General features: G+C 33.2%; 1 protein-coding gene and 1 long non-coding RNA gene across 2 annotated transcripts; both read right to left on the bottom strand.

The window, feature by feature from the left end:
• Positions 1-1,057: 1,057 nt before the first annotated feature.
• On the bottom strand, positions 1,058-1,990 carry LOC149987831 (uncharacterized). The gene is made up of 2 exons (XR_016506307.1): positions 1,868-1,990; positions 1,058-1,615 (listed from the first exon to the last, which is right to left on the bottom strand). It is a non-coding gene; the product is annotated as an uncharacterized LOC149987831 (long non-coding RNA).
• Positions 1,991-2,720: 730 nt separating this feature from the next.
• On the bottom strand, positions 2,721-6,797 carry LOC112291270 (uncharacterized). Its single transcript, XM_024538441.3, has 5 exons — positions 5,412-6,797; positions 4,767-4,984; positions 4,280-4,484; positions 3,765-3,960; positions 2,721-3,654 (listed from the first exon to the last, which is right to left on the bottom strand). Exons 1-5 carry the CDS (start codon positions 5,757-5,759, stop codon positions 3,398-3,400), a joined length of 1,224 nt encoding a protein of 407 aa, XP_024394209.1. The 5' UTR covers positions 5,760-6,797; the 3' UTR covers positions 2,721-3,397.
• Between the last annotated feature and the right edge of the window lie 12,991 nt (positions 6,798-19,788).

Raw genomic sequence — 19,788 nt, 5'->3', positions numbered from 1 at the left:
GAGATATTTCAATCCGCATTTCTGACCTACCCAGTGCCACGTGTACTGCCACATACGCGCTGTCGGTGATTAATCAAATGATTACGTGGCACTGCACCATCTGACGTGTCTGTCTGTCACCAGATGCCGCGACGTTTCTCGAATTTTCGATCTCGGAAACTTTGATTATTTGCGAAGACTCATGAAGTTAGCGTTGTGTTCTGTGAACTTCGATGGATCTGGGTTGGTTTTGTGTGTCACTTTCTACCAAATCTTCTTCTCAGTCGTCGAACTACATCAGAATGAAGAAGCTTTTTCCCAGCAAAATTTTCCATGCAACGAAAATAAAGTTTATGTGGCCAAAGCCAGAATTGAAACGAATGTTTTTGCAAACTCGATTTACAGGTTTTGAAAGTTAGGGTTTGATGAGGCGCTGAGAACCTCGACCATTGCGACGATGAGGAGGACGACGACGCCCGAGTGGGTTGTGGCGGACTCCATGGTGCCAGTGGGTTGATGCTCTGCGGCGATCTTCTGTGCCCAGCGTACTTGCCGCAGAAGTTTGGTGAGGAGTTGTCGATCAGAGGGGGCATGTGAGATTGATTCGACAAATCGGCATACTTAGCTTCCGCATCGTGGGTTCCGTTCGATGTTACTCACAGAATGATAAGTTAGTCTTTGTAGGCAGCTTAATTTTGATGCTGCCGTGCTGCCATCTTCTACCAAAATATCAAAACCCTAAAACGTGCTCAAATGTGGGTGGTGCTTTCACCAAGGGACGAGTGGGACTGCTCTCAGAGAAGCCAAATATGTACATGAAGGGGGAAACTATCATGATATTGTGACACGAAATCTAGCCCAGCATTGAAAAGAACACAGTTTCTCCTTATGGTCTTAACTTGGCTGCAAAGAGACTGAAAAGAGAACTGCACTCGATTCACAGGTGGCCCAAACTCTGTTTGCAAGTCGATTATGTGGTTTCATGTTCCAAATTTGACTATGATCTCTTAATCATGTCTTGTTTTATGATGCATCGTGTTAGTGTGTGCAAGACTGGTTTACCATATTTCTCTCAGTAACAGTAATACTTCTAAATGAAGGAACGGGTGCACGTGAATTGTTTTTATTAGGGTTTTATAACTTACAGGTACAACCATAAATTAGTTTCCAACTAGACACAGTCTGGTGTGAGTACTTAGTTTCCAACTAGACTTAGTCATTAAACTTTCATTTTTTCCAACTCTGGGTGACTTAGCCATAGCCATAGCCACACACTAATGGGGCATCTCCCATCTTAGTCTGCACAATTGTTTCACTCGTAACATTATATTTTTGTAAAAGTGTTGTCAATCCTAGACACTTGAAGTTGTGCGAGTGGAAACGTGCACGTCGTGCTCCATATTCCAAAGTCTCAGTAAACACGAAGAGTGCAACATTTCTAATGTACTAAAATTTTGAGACTCCACTTTCACTGGTGTTCCAAAATAAAAACGAAAAACACGTTGATGGATTTTAATCATTTGGTGGGAGATAAAACTGTGCGTAAAAAGAGCGGTTCCGATCTATCTTTCTTTATTTTAAAACAAACTGAAAAGTTCGACTTTCTTCAAGGTCATTTCAGATCATGCTCGTGGTACTGCCAACCACCACTTAAAATTAGTCAGGTTGCAGAATTACGCTTAACAACTCACAATCACTGACTCAGGCCCAAGAAATCCGGCAATCATTTCCCTGAACAAGAGGAATTCAAGTCTGCGATGCATTGAATTTACAAAAAAAGATAAAAGAAAAAGAAACAAGATAAAAACAAATGTAAGAGAGTGCAATTTCAGAGAATCATAAAGAAAGTCTACACACCAGGGAAGTAAGTATAGGTGAGGTGCATTACGACATAGTCCAGCAATTGTCAGCGAGTTTTTCTGAAATATCTTCCCCATCTACAAGCACAGAAGAGAGTCTTGCCGAGACCCACATCGCCAAACATCTGTCACCAAGTCACGTCACGATGCTCACAACAACCAGCAGTTGACATCTAGGACTATTTGTCTGCTATATATTTCACAGTTGGAAAAATTGCTTTACAGGTGGATTTACAGTTACATTGAAAGTGGCCGCAAAGGGTGGCACAGAATGGCCTAACGTAGCAGCCATTTCGTTGTTTCCAAGAGAACTGTAGCTGAGGAGAGTCTGGGAGGATGAGGAATCGATGGGCATCGAAAACGGAATCGAAAATAGCATCTTCTGGGAATATGATCCTATATGCCAAACATTGTGACTAATGCTGCAGTTCACGTCAATATCTCTCGCCGGAGAACCTTCCAGTAGTCAAGGAGCTGGCCTACTGTGCAGTAACCCCTTTATATATATAATATATATATATATATACATTTTTTGTGAGCAAGTTCTAGTGGCTCTTCCTGTAAGCCGCGTGGTGCTCACGTGGTGCAGCTGTCAGTGAACAGTTGTCGAACGGCAATTTCTGTTCCTTCTATAGTATGCTACTGGCGGCAAGTCCAGATAGAACCAGGGATGAAGGTAGCTGTCGAGGTTGTGAACAATGGACTGTCTCTTAAGACAAATATTACCAAGGTGGACATGCGTATAGAAATGCGATGCTCTGTTCAGCTTCATTACCAAGACCGGCATCACAGTTCATCCAAAAAGCTTGTGTAATTATTCCAAGGGTAAAAGCAACTCTGTTCATAGTGTGGAAAATTCAAGCATTTGGTTTGACACTGGAATGATTCAGGAATACCAACCCATATGTGTATTTAACATATTTATATTTTCAAAACATTTACAGCAAACGAAATATTGAAAATTTCCAAGCGTCTGCAGGACTTGGATTCGGAAAGGAACAAAAAGGAAGAAAAAAAAGTTCAAATACCGTCTACTAACTACATAAAGAAAGTCCCAAATGGTGCTACAGGGTGGGGATATGAGAAGAAACTTGTACAAGTATTTTCTCTTCCCCGGCTACAGATTAGCACTTCAACTAACACTAAACATAAAATTGCGCATCATCAATGGCGTCCAGATGAGATGGATATTGATGTCCCTAAACTCTGTCTACAGCAAAAGCCTGCAAGAGGCTACAAAAAACTTTGCCTCTAACCTACTCTAAAAAGCTCGAATGAAGTGCAATCACTCAAAATCAAAATTTTCTCATTTTCTGTTTTTTACTTTTTTGGTTTCAGATAAGCGAAAAAACTGAAACTATAGCTATAGTGGACTATTCAAAAAAAACAAGCGCAGAGTGCAACTTTTAACTTACACAAGCTGGCTTTGTAACTTCAGCAAAAGTTCGAAAGATTGTAATCAGTCAATTTGATATGAATACTCTAGTCTCGCAGTCATTATCTGACCATGGTGGAAAGGGAGATAGATACATATTAATGTTACAGCCCACTGTTACGACTCAACGACGGGTTGGAGTGCTGCGAGAGGTGAAATAATTGAAGTCCGAATGCAAATGTTGAACGCGCAAATGCTTGAGATGATCGTCAGCAGACTTCTGTAGCGTCACAACTTGTCGCCTCTCCGGATTAGAAGCCCAAACGGCACCTCTAAGCTTGTACGAGGCGAGTCCAAACGCACGAAGCGGTTGAGGTTCTAAGGGGGGCACTGTTTGAGTTACACATACATCCCTGCAACAAGATGGGCTCATGAAAGTGGCTGCAAAAACAAACATTCCATAAAAAAAGAGTCAGATAACCAGAAAAATAGAGAAGCAAACGAAGATTGAGAGGTAAAGGGAGGGAAGGAGGGAGAGGTTTGAATATTACCTTCAGCTTTAAGAGGTTTAGACAGGGGATGAAATGTGAGGAAGCAAGCATCTAAATCCCGTAGAGTAGGTCCAGTCGGTATCCGGTAGATGGGATACCAAGCCACCGAAAACCAACTGTTCGGTAAAAGGTCCAAGCTACGCAGTGAACGTAAAGGGTCCTGCCCAGGCTCGAAACCTCGTGACAGATCCGCAATCTGCATTAAATCGATAAATAAACTCTGAGTAATTACAGTTTCTCATAATGAAGTCACGACTTGATAACTACATGGATCAACCCTTTCATAAGTGAGAACCAATCATCAATTCCATAGCAGCCTTCGTCCAATAGCCCACAGCAAAATAAAACATATACAAGGTAATCGTCACACATTACACAACAGTACTCTGATCGACACGCAATCGCACGTACAGTAAACTGGTGTCAATTTGCGATTATAAATTCTTGAGGTTTGAGGGGGGGGGAGAGAGAGAGAGAGAGAGAGAGAGAGAGAGAGAGAGAGTGAGTGAGTGTACCTTGTCAATAAGAGGAACCCGGCTATAAGGCGAAATGGTCTCAAAATAAGACCAGACCTCAACTTCTTCATTGTTATCGTCTCTAAAAGACGCACATTCCAACCTGGAACTGTTTACTGAAGGACTACGCCGAATTGGCCGTGATCCATCTACTTCGCTATCTGAACTTGCTTCACTGCTCACATCAGATTCAGCGCCTCCATTCCTGAACAGAACAATAGTAGCTACAAATTATTGACAAACAAAAACTGAAATAAATCACATGCCCACTTGAACTTCACTTGTAAAACGAACACGCTTTTGAAGACGCATACCAACACTTACGATTTCTGTCATAGTCGTAGGGAATCATAAGGCCTAAAAGAAAATATCCGTGGGAACAGACCGTTCAACCACATCGACACAAAAACCCGCAACCTAATTTTCGCAAAAGCACGGATGAATTTTACACATCTTTCTAACGATCGAGATGCTCTATGACAAGCACCTGAATCTGTCAGGCCAGTCCGGCCGCGTGTATAGCTGAAGAGCAGACAGGTAAGGCACATAATACTGGACAACGCTCTCGTCACCATTCAACACCAAAGGCACACCAGCCCCATATGCGCTCCATTCATCGAAAGAGTCCCACAGATCTCCCAGGTTGAAATAAAGTGTCTCCTCAGGGTTGGCACACCTCTTTTGAGAGGAATACAGCAAGCAAGACTGAGGATCATCAAAAGAATAAAATGTGTTAGAGGCATAATACAAAACGCCTTGCTTCCATTGCAAAACTAAAAGGATCCGAAGCGGAAATCGTCGACTTCTAAGGAAACGGCTACAGCCCTTCGAGAGCCAATCACGCTCATTACAAGAGAAAAGATCGTTACAACAAGGGAGTTGACAATAAGCACTGAAGGATCAACAAAAGACAAACCATCAACATTAGCCATGCAAAGCAAACTATCTGAGAGCTCATAACGTAGGGGCTGCACCCTGTACGCACACATCCATGTTTCAAGCAAAATAAAATCACTTTTATATACTATCTCCGCAACTTCAGCTTCAATTGTACACATAAAACTAAAATCTTGAGTTATGTGCTCAGAGTGAGTTGCGATGGAAGAGCAAGAGCTGTACAAGAGAAGAATACCTTTGGAAGATACTGAGTCCTCACTCGGGGAGTCGTAACCTCGAGGAAACGATCGAGGTTAGATGGGGCATAGGAACGACCAGAGGAAGAGGCCGCAGACGGCGGATTCATTCTTCCATTCATGTCTGACACTCCTGACATTCTTTGATTTGTTTTCTTCGTATTTTTATGTCCGATTCGATTTTCGGACTCGACTACAGAATACTGCTTAGGGTGTTGTTGTCTCGAATGCGAGCTGTGTAGATTTGTTCCTCCAGAATGGGCTTGCAATCGGCGCTCCTCGCCATGGTGATCGTCTTGATGTAAAACCTCATTACTAGTAACCCTCGGCGAGACTGGACCAACCATGGATGCCACCTGTTATCCTCCGCCTACTGTTGGGAAACTCCGGCCCGAATTTGAAGACACTTCCACACCAGACTTGCGATACAACGAAAGTAAAACTAATTTTCCTTCGACACTTAAGAATCTTACTCAGGTTCAGTCTAGCGAACCCCCAGAATTGATCAACCTATCCAAATGCACACCTCAGTCAATGTTCTGATGCACACATGCGACATCACCAGCGCTGGCAACAAGGTTCCATGTCTCAATCTCAAGCAAAGAAGATCGACTTGTTCGGCAATGGCTGTATCCAGAAACCACACGCTTCCCGCAAGCTACACCAAGATCGATTGCAAATCTAATATTGCTCACGAAGCTATTTAGAGCGGGAAGAATTTCGCCAACAAACCAACCAACCTTAAGTAGCACTAATCGAAAGAGGACTGCTATCGCTGCCAGAATAAGGACGTAGCCACCCGGTAAGCTCTTAAAAAAACAAAAGTGGCCTAAACTGTATTCGTGTACTCAATGGCACAGAAATCCAATAACAAACTCGGAACCAGGAGATTGATTCTAATTCAAGCAACAATCGCGGCCAGTAGGCGAAACACGCATCGGCTCAAATTTCCTCTAAACCAAGGCCAACAAAGAATGCAAGCAGCGACAACCGAAACAAGCACGCAACTTGCACGCCTATATCCACTTTAGCTACGACAAACTCCTACCAAACATTCAACCGCCGACTCCTCCTCTCACTCTTCGACTTCCAAAAACAAACATATCTCCAACCAAAACTCGCACTCTCGTCAATTAACAAGGATAGCTATAAACAGGGACACATAGTCAGACCCGACACCTTCGAGAAACTTCCAGAACCCTCTTCAAACTCCTTCAACCACGATAACTTTCCCCAAAGGTTCACAACGTATGGCTACACAACATGCCAAAGCAAGCACAGAATGGCTCAAAACCCCTGGTTCCTCTCTCTTGTGCTGGCGATATTCGACGACGCTGCAAAGGGATAGATAGAGCATAGAACAAGACGACAACAACCTGGCAGAGAGGATTGTGGTGTGGCGAGTGGTGGAACAATCTCTCTCGTCATGTACACGCGCGGAGACAGCGGTGGTGGGGAGAATAGACTGACTGACTGTGCGCCCCCTTCCCTTCCATCAGGACCGACGGAAGTCCAATTTGTCGCTAACCACCCCGTCTACCACCAGACGCCGTCCGTAACCGTCGTTCTCCCTCCCCAAGACTCCTAGCCGCTAGTGTCGCGCCCGTCCTCTGGTCGGAAGCGGCCCTCCGTCTCCACAGGGTCCTGCTAAAGGCCAGGAGCAACACGCGTGGCCTGCGTCACAAATCCGCCCCGTTTCTGTCCACAACTGTGTCATTCATCAATCCCTCCCTCCCTCGATCTGTTCGTTGAATAATATCATCTGTGGTGAGTAGGCAGAGGTCCTCCACGCCACAAACTGCTTCCTCTGTGTCTTGTTTGTCGTCGTCGTTGTCGTCGTTGTCGTCGTCGTCTCCCTGTTGTGGATAACCACTCGGAATCCCGTCGACCCAATTACGAAACCTCCAAGAGCCGGATGCGTTTCTCGACGATCCGCTTCGCTCCTTCTTTTGTGCTCCGGTGCTGTTGCATGCCTCTGGTTTTGTGGTCGAAGAATAATCTGGTTTTTCGACGGAGGACAGAAAGCGAGAGAGATTCACAGCTTGTGTACGTGATTGTTTAATAACGCTCAGGACGGAAAAGGGGGGGAGGGGGGGTGGATGAGAGAGACGGAGCTGGGTCCTTCCAGCTTCTGCTGTTGCTCCCGCTGTTCTGATCGTAGTGTGTGTGTCCATGTGAGCAGTACACTGATTGTGCTTCCCTTTGCCTGCGTTGCGTTGGTGTTTGTGGAGTTGCTGCAACATTTCAATAATGCTAAGTTGTTGTTATGCAGTTTCTACGCATATCCTTTGATGTATGTGTGTTCTGGTAGAATTCCACCCTTGACATGGGATACCACCTACACGAATTGTAGCGTTGGAATTAGTGTCTTCTTCGAGGAGTCCAAGTTTTTGTGGCATTGTTCAAACATGCCTGAAATGTTTTTGTTGTTTTGTTACATAGTTTTCTTTAATAAGTATTACTTAGTATTGAATCATTTTGGTATAAGACTGTGTATGTAATGAACGTGACTTTAGTCAATTGGATTGAAAAACACTTATCTAAAACAAAATATTGGTTATTTTATATTTAGAGAATGTTTTTTTAATATTTTTTTAATTATTGTGAATAAATGAGATTGTAATGTTGAAAAAATATACACAAAGTTTTGCATGCACAAAAGAAATTATTGTATAACAAAATTGTTTTACTAAGATCTAAACCAGTGTGCACACAATCATGGTTGTATGAAGCCAAGCACTAATGTCTCTAAGTCCTTTGAAGCATATTCACACACATCCATCAAATAGTGCATATATTGGGGGTGGGGGAGGGGGTGTTGTCCTCCCTTAAAACATTTGTTCATGCAATTGTTAAGGGCAAGCAAACTTGCTATATTCTACATGAAGTAAACAAAACAAAAAACATAACTATGTAGTATTAATGAAATTAATAATTGTAGATTTGATATTATATATGATTTCACATATATAAAATTAGATAACTTAAAGATCTATTATCACCCTACCTCTTAGAAAAATATTTGAGTATGATATTTCATAAATTGATTTTTTTTTAAATTGAAATTTAAAAGATCAAAGAAATCAAATTATAAAGACCAAAAAAGATATTTTATTTTTGAATAATATTAAATATATATTTCATAATATTTTATAATATTTATTTTAATTCGAACTAAAAATATTTCTCTTTGATTTTATATGAAATTTCAAAAGAAATATACAAAAAAGATATTGTAATACTTCTATAAATCTTCTATATATTTTGATTTGATTTACAAATATTCTAAGATTTATTTTTTAAGTGCATTTTATCTTATACCAAGTCATATATTTAATAATGTCTTTTGATAGAACATTTTAAGTATCTTTTGAATTTTAAAATTTAATTTTTTATAGATAAAAAAAATTATAAAATAAAAAATATATATTTTAAACAATATCTTAGACCTTGACACATATAGACATATGTATATACAAAGAGACAAAACAAACAGACAAATTGTAATAAATGATACAAAGATTTCTTTTATTGATAAAAGATAATATTTTGTTCAAATGCATAGTTTTGGTTTAGGTTGACATAATTATTTATGGGTTATTTTAATGCATTTGCATACTATCAAATAACTAATTTATTTCAACTTTAACAATGAAGTTGTGCAACAAAAAAAATAAATATAGAATGAAAATTTTAAAACATTTTAAAAATAGAACTCACACATGTGTAGATATATATAGAATACAATATTTAAAACTGAATTTTTATACATTTTATACGCATGCTTGTTTGAATATAGTTAAGATCTAGTAATAAGTAAAATTTAATTAATAAATCATCTCAATATTAAATAAAGATTGATTTTTATTGTAGATATCTAAAAAAATTGAAACAAGTGAAACATCAATCATCAATATTAAAGGTAAGTATATATATATATATATATATGTGTGTGTGTGTGTGTGTATATATATAAATAATGAGGAGATTTTTACCATCTTTCAATTGCTTCAATGAGCATGTTGGTTCTTAATCGTTAGACACATGTGAGTTTATTTCATTACATCTAATTGAAAATATTAATGCAATATTTCATCAAACTTACCTACTACGCAATATCAATGAAACTAATGTTTATTGATACTAATTGAAAATCATAATCAATGAAAATTAAACGCCATTGATAGAATTTCTTTCAGCTATGCCTTCGCTTCTGGAAGCTTCGGGGCCCTCTTCCAGCAAGCCTGCACCCATCTCAGTCCAATAGTAGGGTCCTTTTCACACAGTCTTTAACGACCCAGTTCACCTCAGAAGCGGGAAATATCTTACTGCCCCTTGCCCATCAAACAAATATCGTGCTGCCCGTTACATCCACTCCCCCATTGCGTTCACCCTCAAACATTCAAATTTCGATTTTTGTGAGTTGGATTTATTGCCACACTAATATTTTGAATAATTATGGATTGACTTCAACCATGGAATTCCTTACATACATACATACATACATACGTACATATATTATTCAGCTTATTCATACTCTCTCTCTATATATATACATATATTATTTTTTTTATTTTCTTTTATTTACAAAATACCTTTTTAAAAGTTTGATTGCATCAAATGAACTCCTCATGGTAGATGTGGACTATATTTAAATGAAGATTGTGTTCTACACTGACATCAAAGTTAGTTTCAAAATAGCAATATGTGATTTTAGGAATAACTAAATAAATATAAATAAAATAGGAGTTTTGTAGTTGAAGAGCATACAATAATATGCTTTTATCAATCTTTCACAATGTTGTCACAACTTGAATTGTGTGCAATGGAATGCAAAGAGAACTAGAGTGAAAAATCTATTACTGCATGTATTTTGATAATAGTTTTTTTTTTTTATTTATTTTTTTAGATAGGAGTCATTGGTCACTAACAGATTTTGGAACTTATCTTTGTTGGCATACAAGAGAACAAGTCATAATAAACTACTTTTGTTTACTTGTTTACTTAGTTAGTTATTGTTGTATACATCAACAATTTCTCAGAAAAAAATCAAGCTGGATCCAAAATCAGTTTCAAATAAGTGGTAAGGTTCCAAATGTGCCTAAACATTCCTTTTAATTTCACTGAACAAGAATATAAAACGTTTCAACATGGTTTTAGTAGCACATAGAACATGCAAACAAGTAATGATAAAATATTCATTATACACATATACATAAGATCGGATTTCAGATGTTGACCTTTAGAATCAATCAATCAATAAATAAATAAATAATATATATATATATATATATATATATAACCATTCATTACATTCACCATTGCAGGGGTGGGAGGAGGGGGGGGGTATAGAGAAAAAACTGCAACAACTGTAAACCAGGGGTGTTGACATTTTAATTTCCTATAAAACACATAGTTTCATTATATTAACAGTATGTCAACAATACTCATTTTCCATGGCGACATGATTTAAAAAATGTATTTTTTATTTTATTTTTTCTAATTGATAATAATTCTTGAAATGAAAAATACCTAACAGATAAAACTTTGGATGACAGATAGAATATAAACACATTGAAACGATGTGTCACATTCAAAATTCAAAATTAAATCAGGACAAGACATTCATACATATATATATATATATATTTATTTACGTGTAAGAATCTTGATATAACCACAGATTTCTGCTTGATTAACTTTCTAAGATATATGGCTGAAATCTTTTGTAGGATACAGTGAATTCAAATGAACTTGTTTTGTTTAAAGTTTAAAACACGTTAAATTAGTCTGACTTCAAAATGACTTTTACTTTTATATACACTTTATTATCGAGGAATGTTCTGCATCTGACTCTAATGCCCCATGCTGTATGCTAGAAAGCCTTCAGGGAATCACTCTGACTAGTATCTCAACAGAGGACGATGAACACATGACCTGGGTTCAAACCCGACTGGTCTCAAACAGAGAGATACAGGCATCGAGATATTTTTCAGGTTCAACGGGTTCACCTGCCAGTCTTCCCCGGGTCCTGCCCGTCCGGTCCACCCGTCAGAGTGTGAGGCCCACGGCCAGTGAACTCCGCCCACGCCCGTGATGACATTGTCAGCTAAGAAGAACGGAGGTCCACGTAGCGGACACTGTATGTGCTCATGATGGCAAGAACAAATGGGGGATGGGCGAGGTGGCACCCGCAGCGGGTCACAGCAGTCGTTGTCGATTTAACTGCTTGTAGGGAATGGATGAGGTTGAGTGGTTCCCCATGACTCTCATACAGTTCCTTGGTGGTCACCAAGCATGGGAACACCGTTCCCCCCGAATTCGTCTCTTCCACGTCGAGTTCCTTTCGCTTTTTCCTCCCTCTGTCCCTATCCGTCACCGTTTTCGTACTTCCCATCCATCTCGTATACTTTTACGTTTTAACTTTTACGTTTTAATTGGGAACTGTGAGATCCCCATCAGGGGAACATGTTCTCATCATTCTTGAACAAAGTGCATTCTCCTATAGGAAAGGGTGGCTCTTCAAGTTCCCAAATAACTCTAGTGGCTTGATTCATTGAATGGAGTGCTATTTTTATTATTGATTTAAGGGGATGTGATTGATCTGCTCATCTGGAACCAGTTCCCAATTATTTGTCACTGACAAATCTGCATTTGCTGAATTGGGGCTGAAGAAGAAGCACTAAACCTAGTTTATTCTTTGCTCCTTTTCATATTCGTTCTCCTTTCTGATTCCTTGAATTCTGATACTCAAGGTATAAAAACTCACCACACCTACCCACCATTTTTCCGAAACGAGAATAATTATAAAATTTAAATGAAAGTGAATATTCGATGTGAGGATGATTTTGGAGCATGACTTCACTATGGTAGAAAATCTATGTGTTGAAAACGTTTTGCTTTAATGGAGAGAAAGATGTTTCAGATTATTAAAGATAATCTTAAGAAGTAACAGGAAGGGATAAAGTTTGTTTTCTGTAATAGTAATGAAAAGTCCATGATTTTTTGGATTGATGTTGTTACTTAATCTACAGTTGCATGTTCACTCGTATCCATTGCTTCATTTGCACACACATTCCATGTTATTAACAATGGTGAATTTAAGCAAGAAGTGAATAAATTAATCAAAATCTTTTTTTTATGCAAAAATAAAATAAACTATTAAAAACTATGATTTTAAAGACCTGTTGCATGTGTGTGTGTGTGTGTGTTTATTTTTTATTTTTTATTTTTTTTTAATGAATGAAAATAAGACATATTATAAAAAGTTGAAATACCATACTTATTATTTAGTATTTAAAAACATATATCATTCTAAAAGTAGTTGTAAAATTTTAACATGTCAATACAATTCTTTGAGTTCTTAAATAACTTAAATATCATGGTTATTAGATTTAAGCTTGTAAAAATGGGCATGGTTGTAAGATTTCCACATGTAGAGTTTGAATGCTGATTTTTCTTTAAACATCTCTGAAACCTTTTGACCAATCTTTTGCAAACAAAAACATATACATGATCATTTTTGAAATTACATAGTGATCTAAAATTTAGATAAGAAACTAAAAATCTAACAGTATTTGATGTATTCATTTTATCTACATTAATATTATTAAATTAAATACAACCTAAAGGAATCTTCACAAAAAATGAAGTATATAAATATTTAATATTTTAATTTGGTTTAAGTATTTTATAAGATAATCCAGTATCACATTATTATTTTAGATTTTACAAATATTTATCTATTAAATAAATATGGACATTAAGATAATAGATTTGGAATTATATGTGAAAAAAAAAAAAAAAAAAAAAAAAAAACTTCTACTAAAATCCAAAGTAACATACATACAAATTGTTATTTTTTTTAAAAGGTTTTCTAAAGAATATTGTATGTATCTACTAAATAGGATATGTGTTATATCACAGAGACATTGCTTAACTTTTTTTTGCGCACAAGAAGCTACAAGCCATATGTTCTATTTATAATAGTTTCTAAAATATATATATATATATATATATATATATATATGTTTTGTTTTAGAATGTTAGATCAAATTTTTAACTAAAAGTATAGCACTTTAATGATAAATATATATATATATATATATATATATATATATTACAGTTCAGTCTTCTATCAAATCAAACTTATTGACAATTTTTAAAATTGTAATGCTTATTTCTTTGCTTTTAAAACATCTACATAGTTTACTTTAAATATCAAATAATTTGTACAATACTATAAAATAAAATGATAGCTTAAGGATCTTTTAACAATTTCACTAAATTAACTTATAATATATATTCTCTTGTCTCAGTCTTAAGCAACATCACCTTTAAATAATACTTTGATATTTGTCTTTCTAATATTCAACATCATACACAATACAAACAATTGCAATATATTTCAAATAGTGTGTTATCTACTTTATTGTTTTGCAAATTATCTTTACTAGATTTTCTATATGTCTATTGTCTATAATTGCAACATATAAGATACCTATTATGGTAAATACCATACTATATATAATTGATTTTTATTGCAAATTCATATAAAAGACTAAATATTTTATCTCTTTCATTTTTATATTTAGAACCTTGTGTTGTAGCTGATCTAAAATAACATATTATAATAATTCTCATAAATTCTTTACTCAATTATCTCATTATTTTATTATCTTTTGAATTTAATACTTTATAAATATATATTTGAAAAACAATATTTTTGCAATAATTATTTCTTTAGATAATTTCATCAAATCTCATACTTGAATTTTACAAAGATTTTTTTTTTTTAAAAAAAAATATTTATAATGTCTTTTTACATTTAAAAATAAAATAACCTTAGTTGGCTTTTTAAAACATAAAAGACTAACTATTTTTTTAATGAATGAAAATACTATGATATTTATGAATTCTTTAAGTAGCAACATAATTAAAAATTATTTCATATGTAAATATTTATTTAATTTTTTTTATTTATATTATCATCTTTTGTTAAATTAAAAATACTTTTATATTCTTCTAGCTTTCTTGTTTTTTTGTTTTGTTTTTATTGTTTTTATTATTTTTTTGAAATATATATATATATATATATATATATATATATATATATGTCTTGTACAAATATGTTTTTTTGATTAATTTTGAACTAAAAAATAAGCTATTCTAGATTTTTAATCAATTGGTAAAATGCTCCAGACATTTGAAAGTATATATTTCTTGTATTTTTTATCTACAATCAACTAAGTCTATTGCACTTAAAAAATTTGGTTTCTTTTTTAATCCAAGAACATACTCAATATCAATCAATGTTACAATTTCATAAAAAATTTTGGTAAAATATATGTCAATTTTTATGGTCTTGGACGTTTTATCATTATTTGTTAATATGTTTCTATCAATATTTAGATTATAAGACTAAAATCAATCCTTTAATGACATACATAATCAAGAATCTATACATTCTATTTTGGTTTTTTGGTGTTCATATTCAAAAAACAAATTAACTTTTTTTAAATCCTTATATATATATATATATATATATATATATATATATATATATATATATAATTTTTTTCAATATTTTTTTAAAAACTCTTATTTTTTAATTCATACCATTTGATCTTTTTATCTATTAGATCAAATTTTATTTTTGTGTTGTATCTTTTGTTTACAGTTTTTTCTCTTACAAATAATATTTTCAAATATAAAGCTTCAATGTTTGGTCTTATTTATATCTTATTAAATAAGAAACAACTATAATTTCTTTAAGATCTATTTATTTCACTTAATACAACCAAGTACTAACTATAAGTTCAAATAATAGAAGCAACAAAGTCTATACAAAGAAAGTTGTAGCCTCATCCTCTTACTTGACATGAATACTTGTTAATATATAGATAATTTTGTTTAATATGTTCAAGTGATCCAACACACTATTGCTCTCTTGATGTACATAGATAGCAGTAATTGAAAAAATTATAAAATAAATGTACACACATAGATAAAATAATATGTACCAAACTACTACATTGATAATGTTTGCAACAACAAATAATTATATGCAAAGCTGAAATAAAATAAAATATTTTTTCTTTTCGAAAAATAGAAAAAAAAATCTTACAATCAATGCTAAATAATAATATTGATAATTTTTTTAATAAAACCATATTGCAAAAAAAAAATCTAAAAAAATCAAACAAAAGATGGATTAACTAGTTACAGTACAAACCAAATACTTATAGATTGACCATATCTATTCAATTTTCTAAAACTTAATCTATTATTTTTAGTATAGTTTTCATGTGTAACAAAATATCGTGTATAAATAATTTTAGAAAACTAATACATACTCAAATATATATATATATATATATATATATATATATTAAATTTTTTTGATATCTAAAAAAGTATATTAGTGAGATTATTTTGTATTACAGCCAGTTATAGTAGCTTTTATGACAATATCAATGACAATTTTGGACACAAAAAAAATAATAACAACATTTGCAAAGCAGTAGAAAAATAAGAATTTTACTAAAGCAATCCATAATATCCCAACTTTTATTGATACAACAAATTTGAATTCAAAGAAAGTTTCCTTATATTTGAGAATTTTATATAGACATTTTAAAAACTTGCATACATTTATACCTTTCAAAAAAATTGTAAAATTTTTTTTTGTCCAAAAAATAATTAAATTTTAATCATAATTAGAATTATAGAATTTTGTAAAAGAACTTGTTTTGTTATGCAATATATATTTTCAAAAAATACTATTACTAAGCCTTAACCAAATTGTTCATTTAAACTATGTATATATATATATATATATATATATACATATATATGAGCTAATAAATGCTGTTTTTAATATTTATTAAATTGTAGTTAAAGTTAAAAAATATCTAAATATTACAATCTAATAAAGAAAGAAAGAAAGCAAGAAATATATATATATATATATATATTAAGCTTGTATGCATTCTAATATTACTATCATGTTTTGTTTTTTTATATATTTATTATTTTTTAAGTTTGTAATATAAATAAAGGTATTGCTATTGCACCAAAATCCATTTATAAATGTGTACAAAGTGTTTAAAACTGGATCTCAATAATATGTGGGTTATATTTTAAAAGATATAGAAAATATTTTTCATGCATTAATCACATAAACAACTGTGTTCGGTTTTTATATTAAGACTTATCTTTCAGTTTTTCTTTTCTTTAAATGAAATAACACTTAATGTTAAATACAGATGGTTTAATCTTAAATCATCCTTTACCGAGCAGTACCAAATACTTAGTACACCTCATTTCTAAGAAACACACGTTGATATTTTGTAAATAGAGAACAAAACTTTTATCTATCTATACATACATACACAAACATATATATACAAATATAAAAACAAAAAAGAAGGAAGAACTTCAATCCATCCCAAATTCCCACTCGCAGGAGGCAATGAAGGAAGTAAGGGAAGAAGCTTCCTCTCCCCAACCTCGAAAGCACGAAGTCCAGGTGGAATCCCAAGCCGAGGTGGCGCTGTCCCGAGCCTAGTCACCACCTCAAGAAAGCAGGGAACGATGGGGCCCCATGACCACTGCTGACGCAGCCACCATCATCCTCCCTGGTCCTCAATTTCTACTCTCTTTGTGGATAATGCATGGCCCACCCAGTGAATGTACTGTAAAGGATCATTCTCAATCTTTTAAGGCGAAAGGATGCTTGAAAGAAACGCGTGGCTGTTACTCCTCAAGAAATGCCTCCGCTCGCGTTCCCGTGGCTTTACGAACGGCGTTCCCCTGCGCTCCAGATAGCTTGTGGCTGATAAGAGCGTGTTCACATGAGCCGCATGTGCCACAGTGAGCATGAGGAGACCTGGAGCAATGCCCTAAAAGTAACCCGGAAGCTTTTCCGTCCATTGGGAGCTGGGCTCTTTTATCACGGTGAAATTTTCGGGATGCCGTTTGGAGAAAGTAAAAGTCTCTTGGCTCCCTTTATGGCCACTTGGGTGACGATAGATTCATGGCTACTAAATTAGAGTTTAATCAAAAGCTTTGCAAGATAATTAAATGTGTATTGTTGCATCAAGTCCATTACTTCATTGAACACCAAGTATATCCTAGGGTACTATATGTCTCAAACATTTCCACACAAACTTTAGTTTTGTAAAAAAAGTAAATTTTATCATTAATTTAAACAATGAATAAATAATTTGAATTTTATTTGTTAAAAAAAAATTGGGTAATAGAAGACTATTTTTTTCTTCGGATTTCGGGTCTGTGGTATAAATAAATAAATAAATAAATATAATTAAAATATATAATATAATATTATTTTTATTTATTTTGGTTCTATTAGTTATGCATTCTAAGATTTTCTTTGAGATTTTATAGAAATTATAAAATTTGGCTAACACAAGAGACATAATTATTTTTATTATACATTTATGCTACACTAACATTTTTATATGTTGTTCAAAAAGCTTTATTTTGGCAATTTTGGTCTACATATGTTTTAAAGTTTTTTACTAATAGAATCAGATTTAATGTCTTTGATTTGATATTATGAAATTTAAATTAGTATATAATAATATTTCTATACTATTTTCTTATAATGATATTTATTTTAAGTGCTACTTAATACTTATTTAACAACATTTTGCAACATTTAGAATTACTCATTCTAAAAAGTTGTTATATAAATAATAATGTAAAAATTGAAAGTAAATCTGTAAAATAATTTTAATATTTGAATTATACTCAAGTACATAAAAATATCATAAATCATAAATTATAAATATCTAATTTAAACATCTCCTTAAGTCCATGAATAATAATTGCAAATGTGTGTGTCCACACAAAACCTGTAAAGTTAAACTAATTTATGTACACTTTAATGAGTTGAAACTAATGTATTATTGTAAAAATCATTTTTTTTGTAATAATATTAAGTATACACTTTGAAACATCATATATCAATAGTGTTTTTATAATACATTAAATAAACTCAGAACTTATAAAAATATGCTATCAAACATCTATTTACAAATATATTTAAAGATGTAATTAAACAACTTCAAGTCAACAATAAAGAATTTCATAATATTTAAAATCTTAAGAATACTAATATTCTTGAAAAATTAAATTTTATGTAGAATTATTCTCTTTTTGGTAAGAGATATCTATATAATATTTTAAGTTTAAAAATTATAAAAAATAAATATTTTCTTTTAATAATCCTTTTTAAGATAAAGTCCATAAACTAATTAATTTATTTATATATATATATATATATATATGTTTATCATTTGAAACATTAATTGAAAGACTTAAACAAATAATAAAAGAAAAATAAAGTTTATGTGCGTGTATATATATATATATATATATATATGCATGCACATACATAGTTAAGACTCTATTGTAATTTTACTTCATAAAAATAATTTTAAAAATAGACTTTATAATTTTAATATTTTTATTAAATTTAATATTAGTAGATTAAACAGTTCTTAACACTTTTTTTTTTTAAAAAAATTAATTGATATTTAAGCTTATTATAAATAAATAAATAAAAAATCTTTTCTATATTGAATCATGTTACAAAGTTTATTTCTTATATGTCATATTTTGATAAGTTATTCTGTATCCTAATTTGCGTAGCACACATTAACATCATAATAAATATTATTTCTGCTAAAGAAGATGAAAACTCGTTTTTTCTGAATTATTATTTAAATCGTTTATCCTTTTGAAATTTAGTTTTAGACAAAAGAAAAAAAAACCATAATTTAATGAATCAACAACTGCTCACTTAAGACTATAGGTCATATACAAGAATTCATAAATATCATATGTAGACTTTCAAAAATACGTTTACATCCTTTTGTAAGGGCAGTAGTGTACAAATAATAGTGTTGAACAATTGAAGATGAGAATCAGAACCAATCAAAACTTGAAACAATATAACCTGCAGTTCACACCATCATATTTCATGTCACGATTTAATCCACCGATCTTCATTTCAATCTATTCCTCACTTTAATATTTAAGTGTTCTCTATTTATCAATTTCACCAATTAGCATCCATCACATTGCGATGCATTTGCAGTAATGTACCTTATCTGTATAGTTTCTACAAAACCAACTTGATAAGAAAACCACAGAATAGAGTTGCAGTTCCCTAATTGCAGATTCCAGTATCAGCAAAGAACTTGTGGGTTTTCAGATGAAGCATGTTGCAACAATCCTGTTCGCACATAGAATGGTGCAAAGCTTTTTACTTTCATCTTAAAGGAACTGCTTCTCATTCTCGCACATCCACAGAAACTCAAACATTTATGTATAATTAACATACATATC

The sequence above is a fragment of the Physcomitrium patens genome, chromosome 14 (assembly GCF_059467195.1).
Source record: "Physcomitrium patens ecotype Gransden chromosome 14, ASM5946719v1, whole genome shotgun sequence".
Taxonomy (NCBI): domain Eukaryota; kingdom Viridiplantae; phylum Streptophyta; class Bryopsida; order Funariales; family Funariaceae; genus Physcomitrium; species Physcomitrium patens.
This window is presented reverse-complemented; position numbering and strand designations above follow the sequence as displayed.

Coding starts and splice junctions, on each gene's coding strand:
- LOC112291270 (XM_024538441.3), bottom strand. CDS start 5,759: ATGGTTGGTCCAGTCTCGCCGAGGGTTACTAGTAATGAGGTTTTACAT. Junction 4,485..4,766: donor GACTGGCCTGACAGATTCAG/GTGCTTGTCATA, acceptor TGTTCTGTTCAG/GAATGGAGGCGCTGAATCTG. Junction 3,655..3,764: donor TAAACCTCTTAAAGCTGAAG/GTAATATTCAAA, acceptor TTGTTTTTGCAG/CCACTTTCATGAGCCCATCT.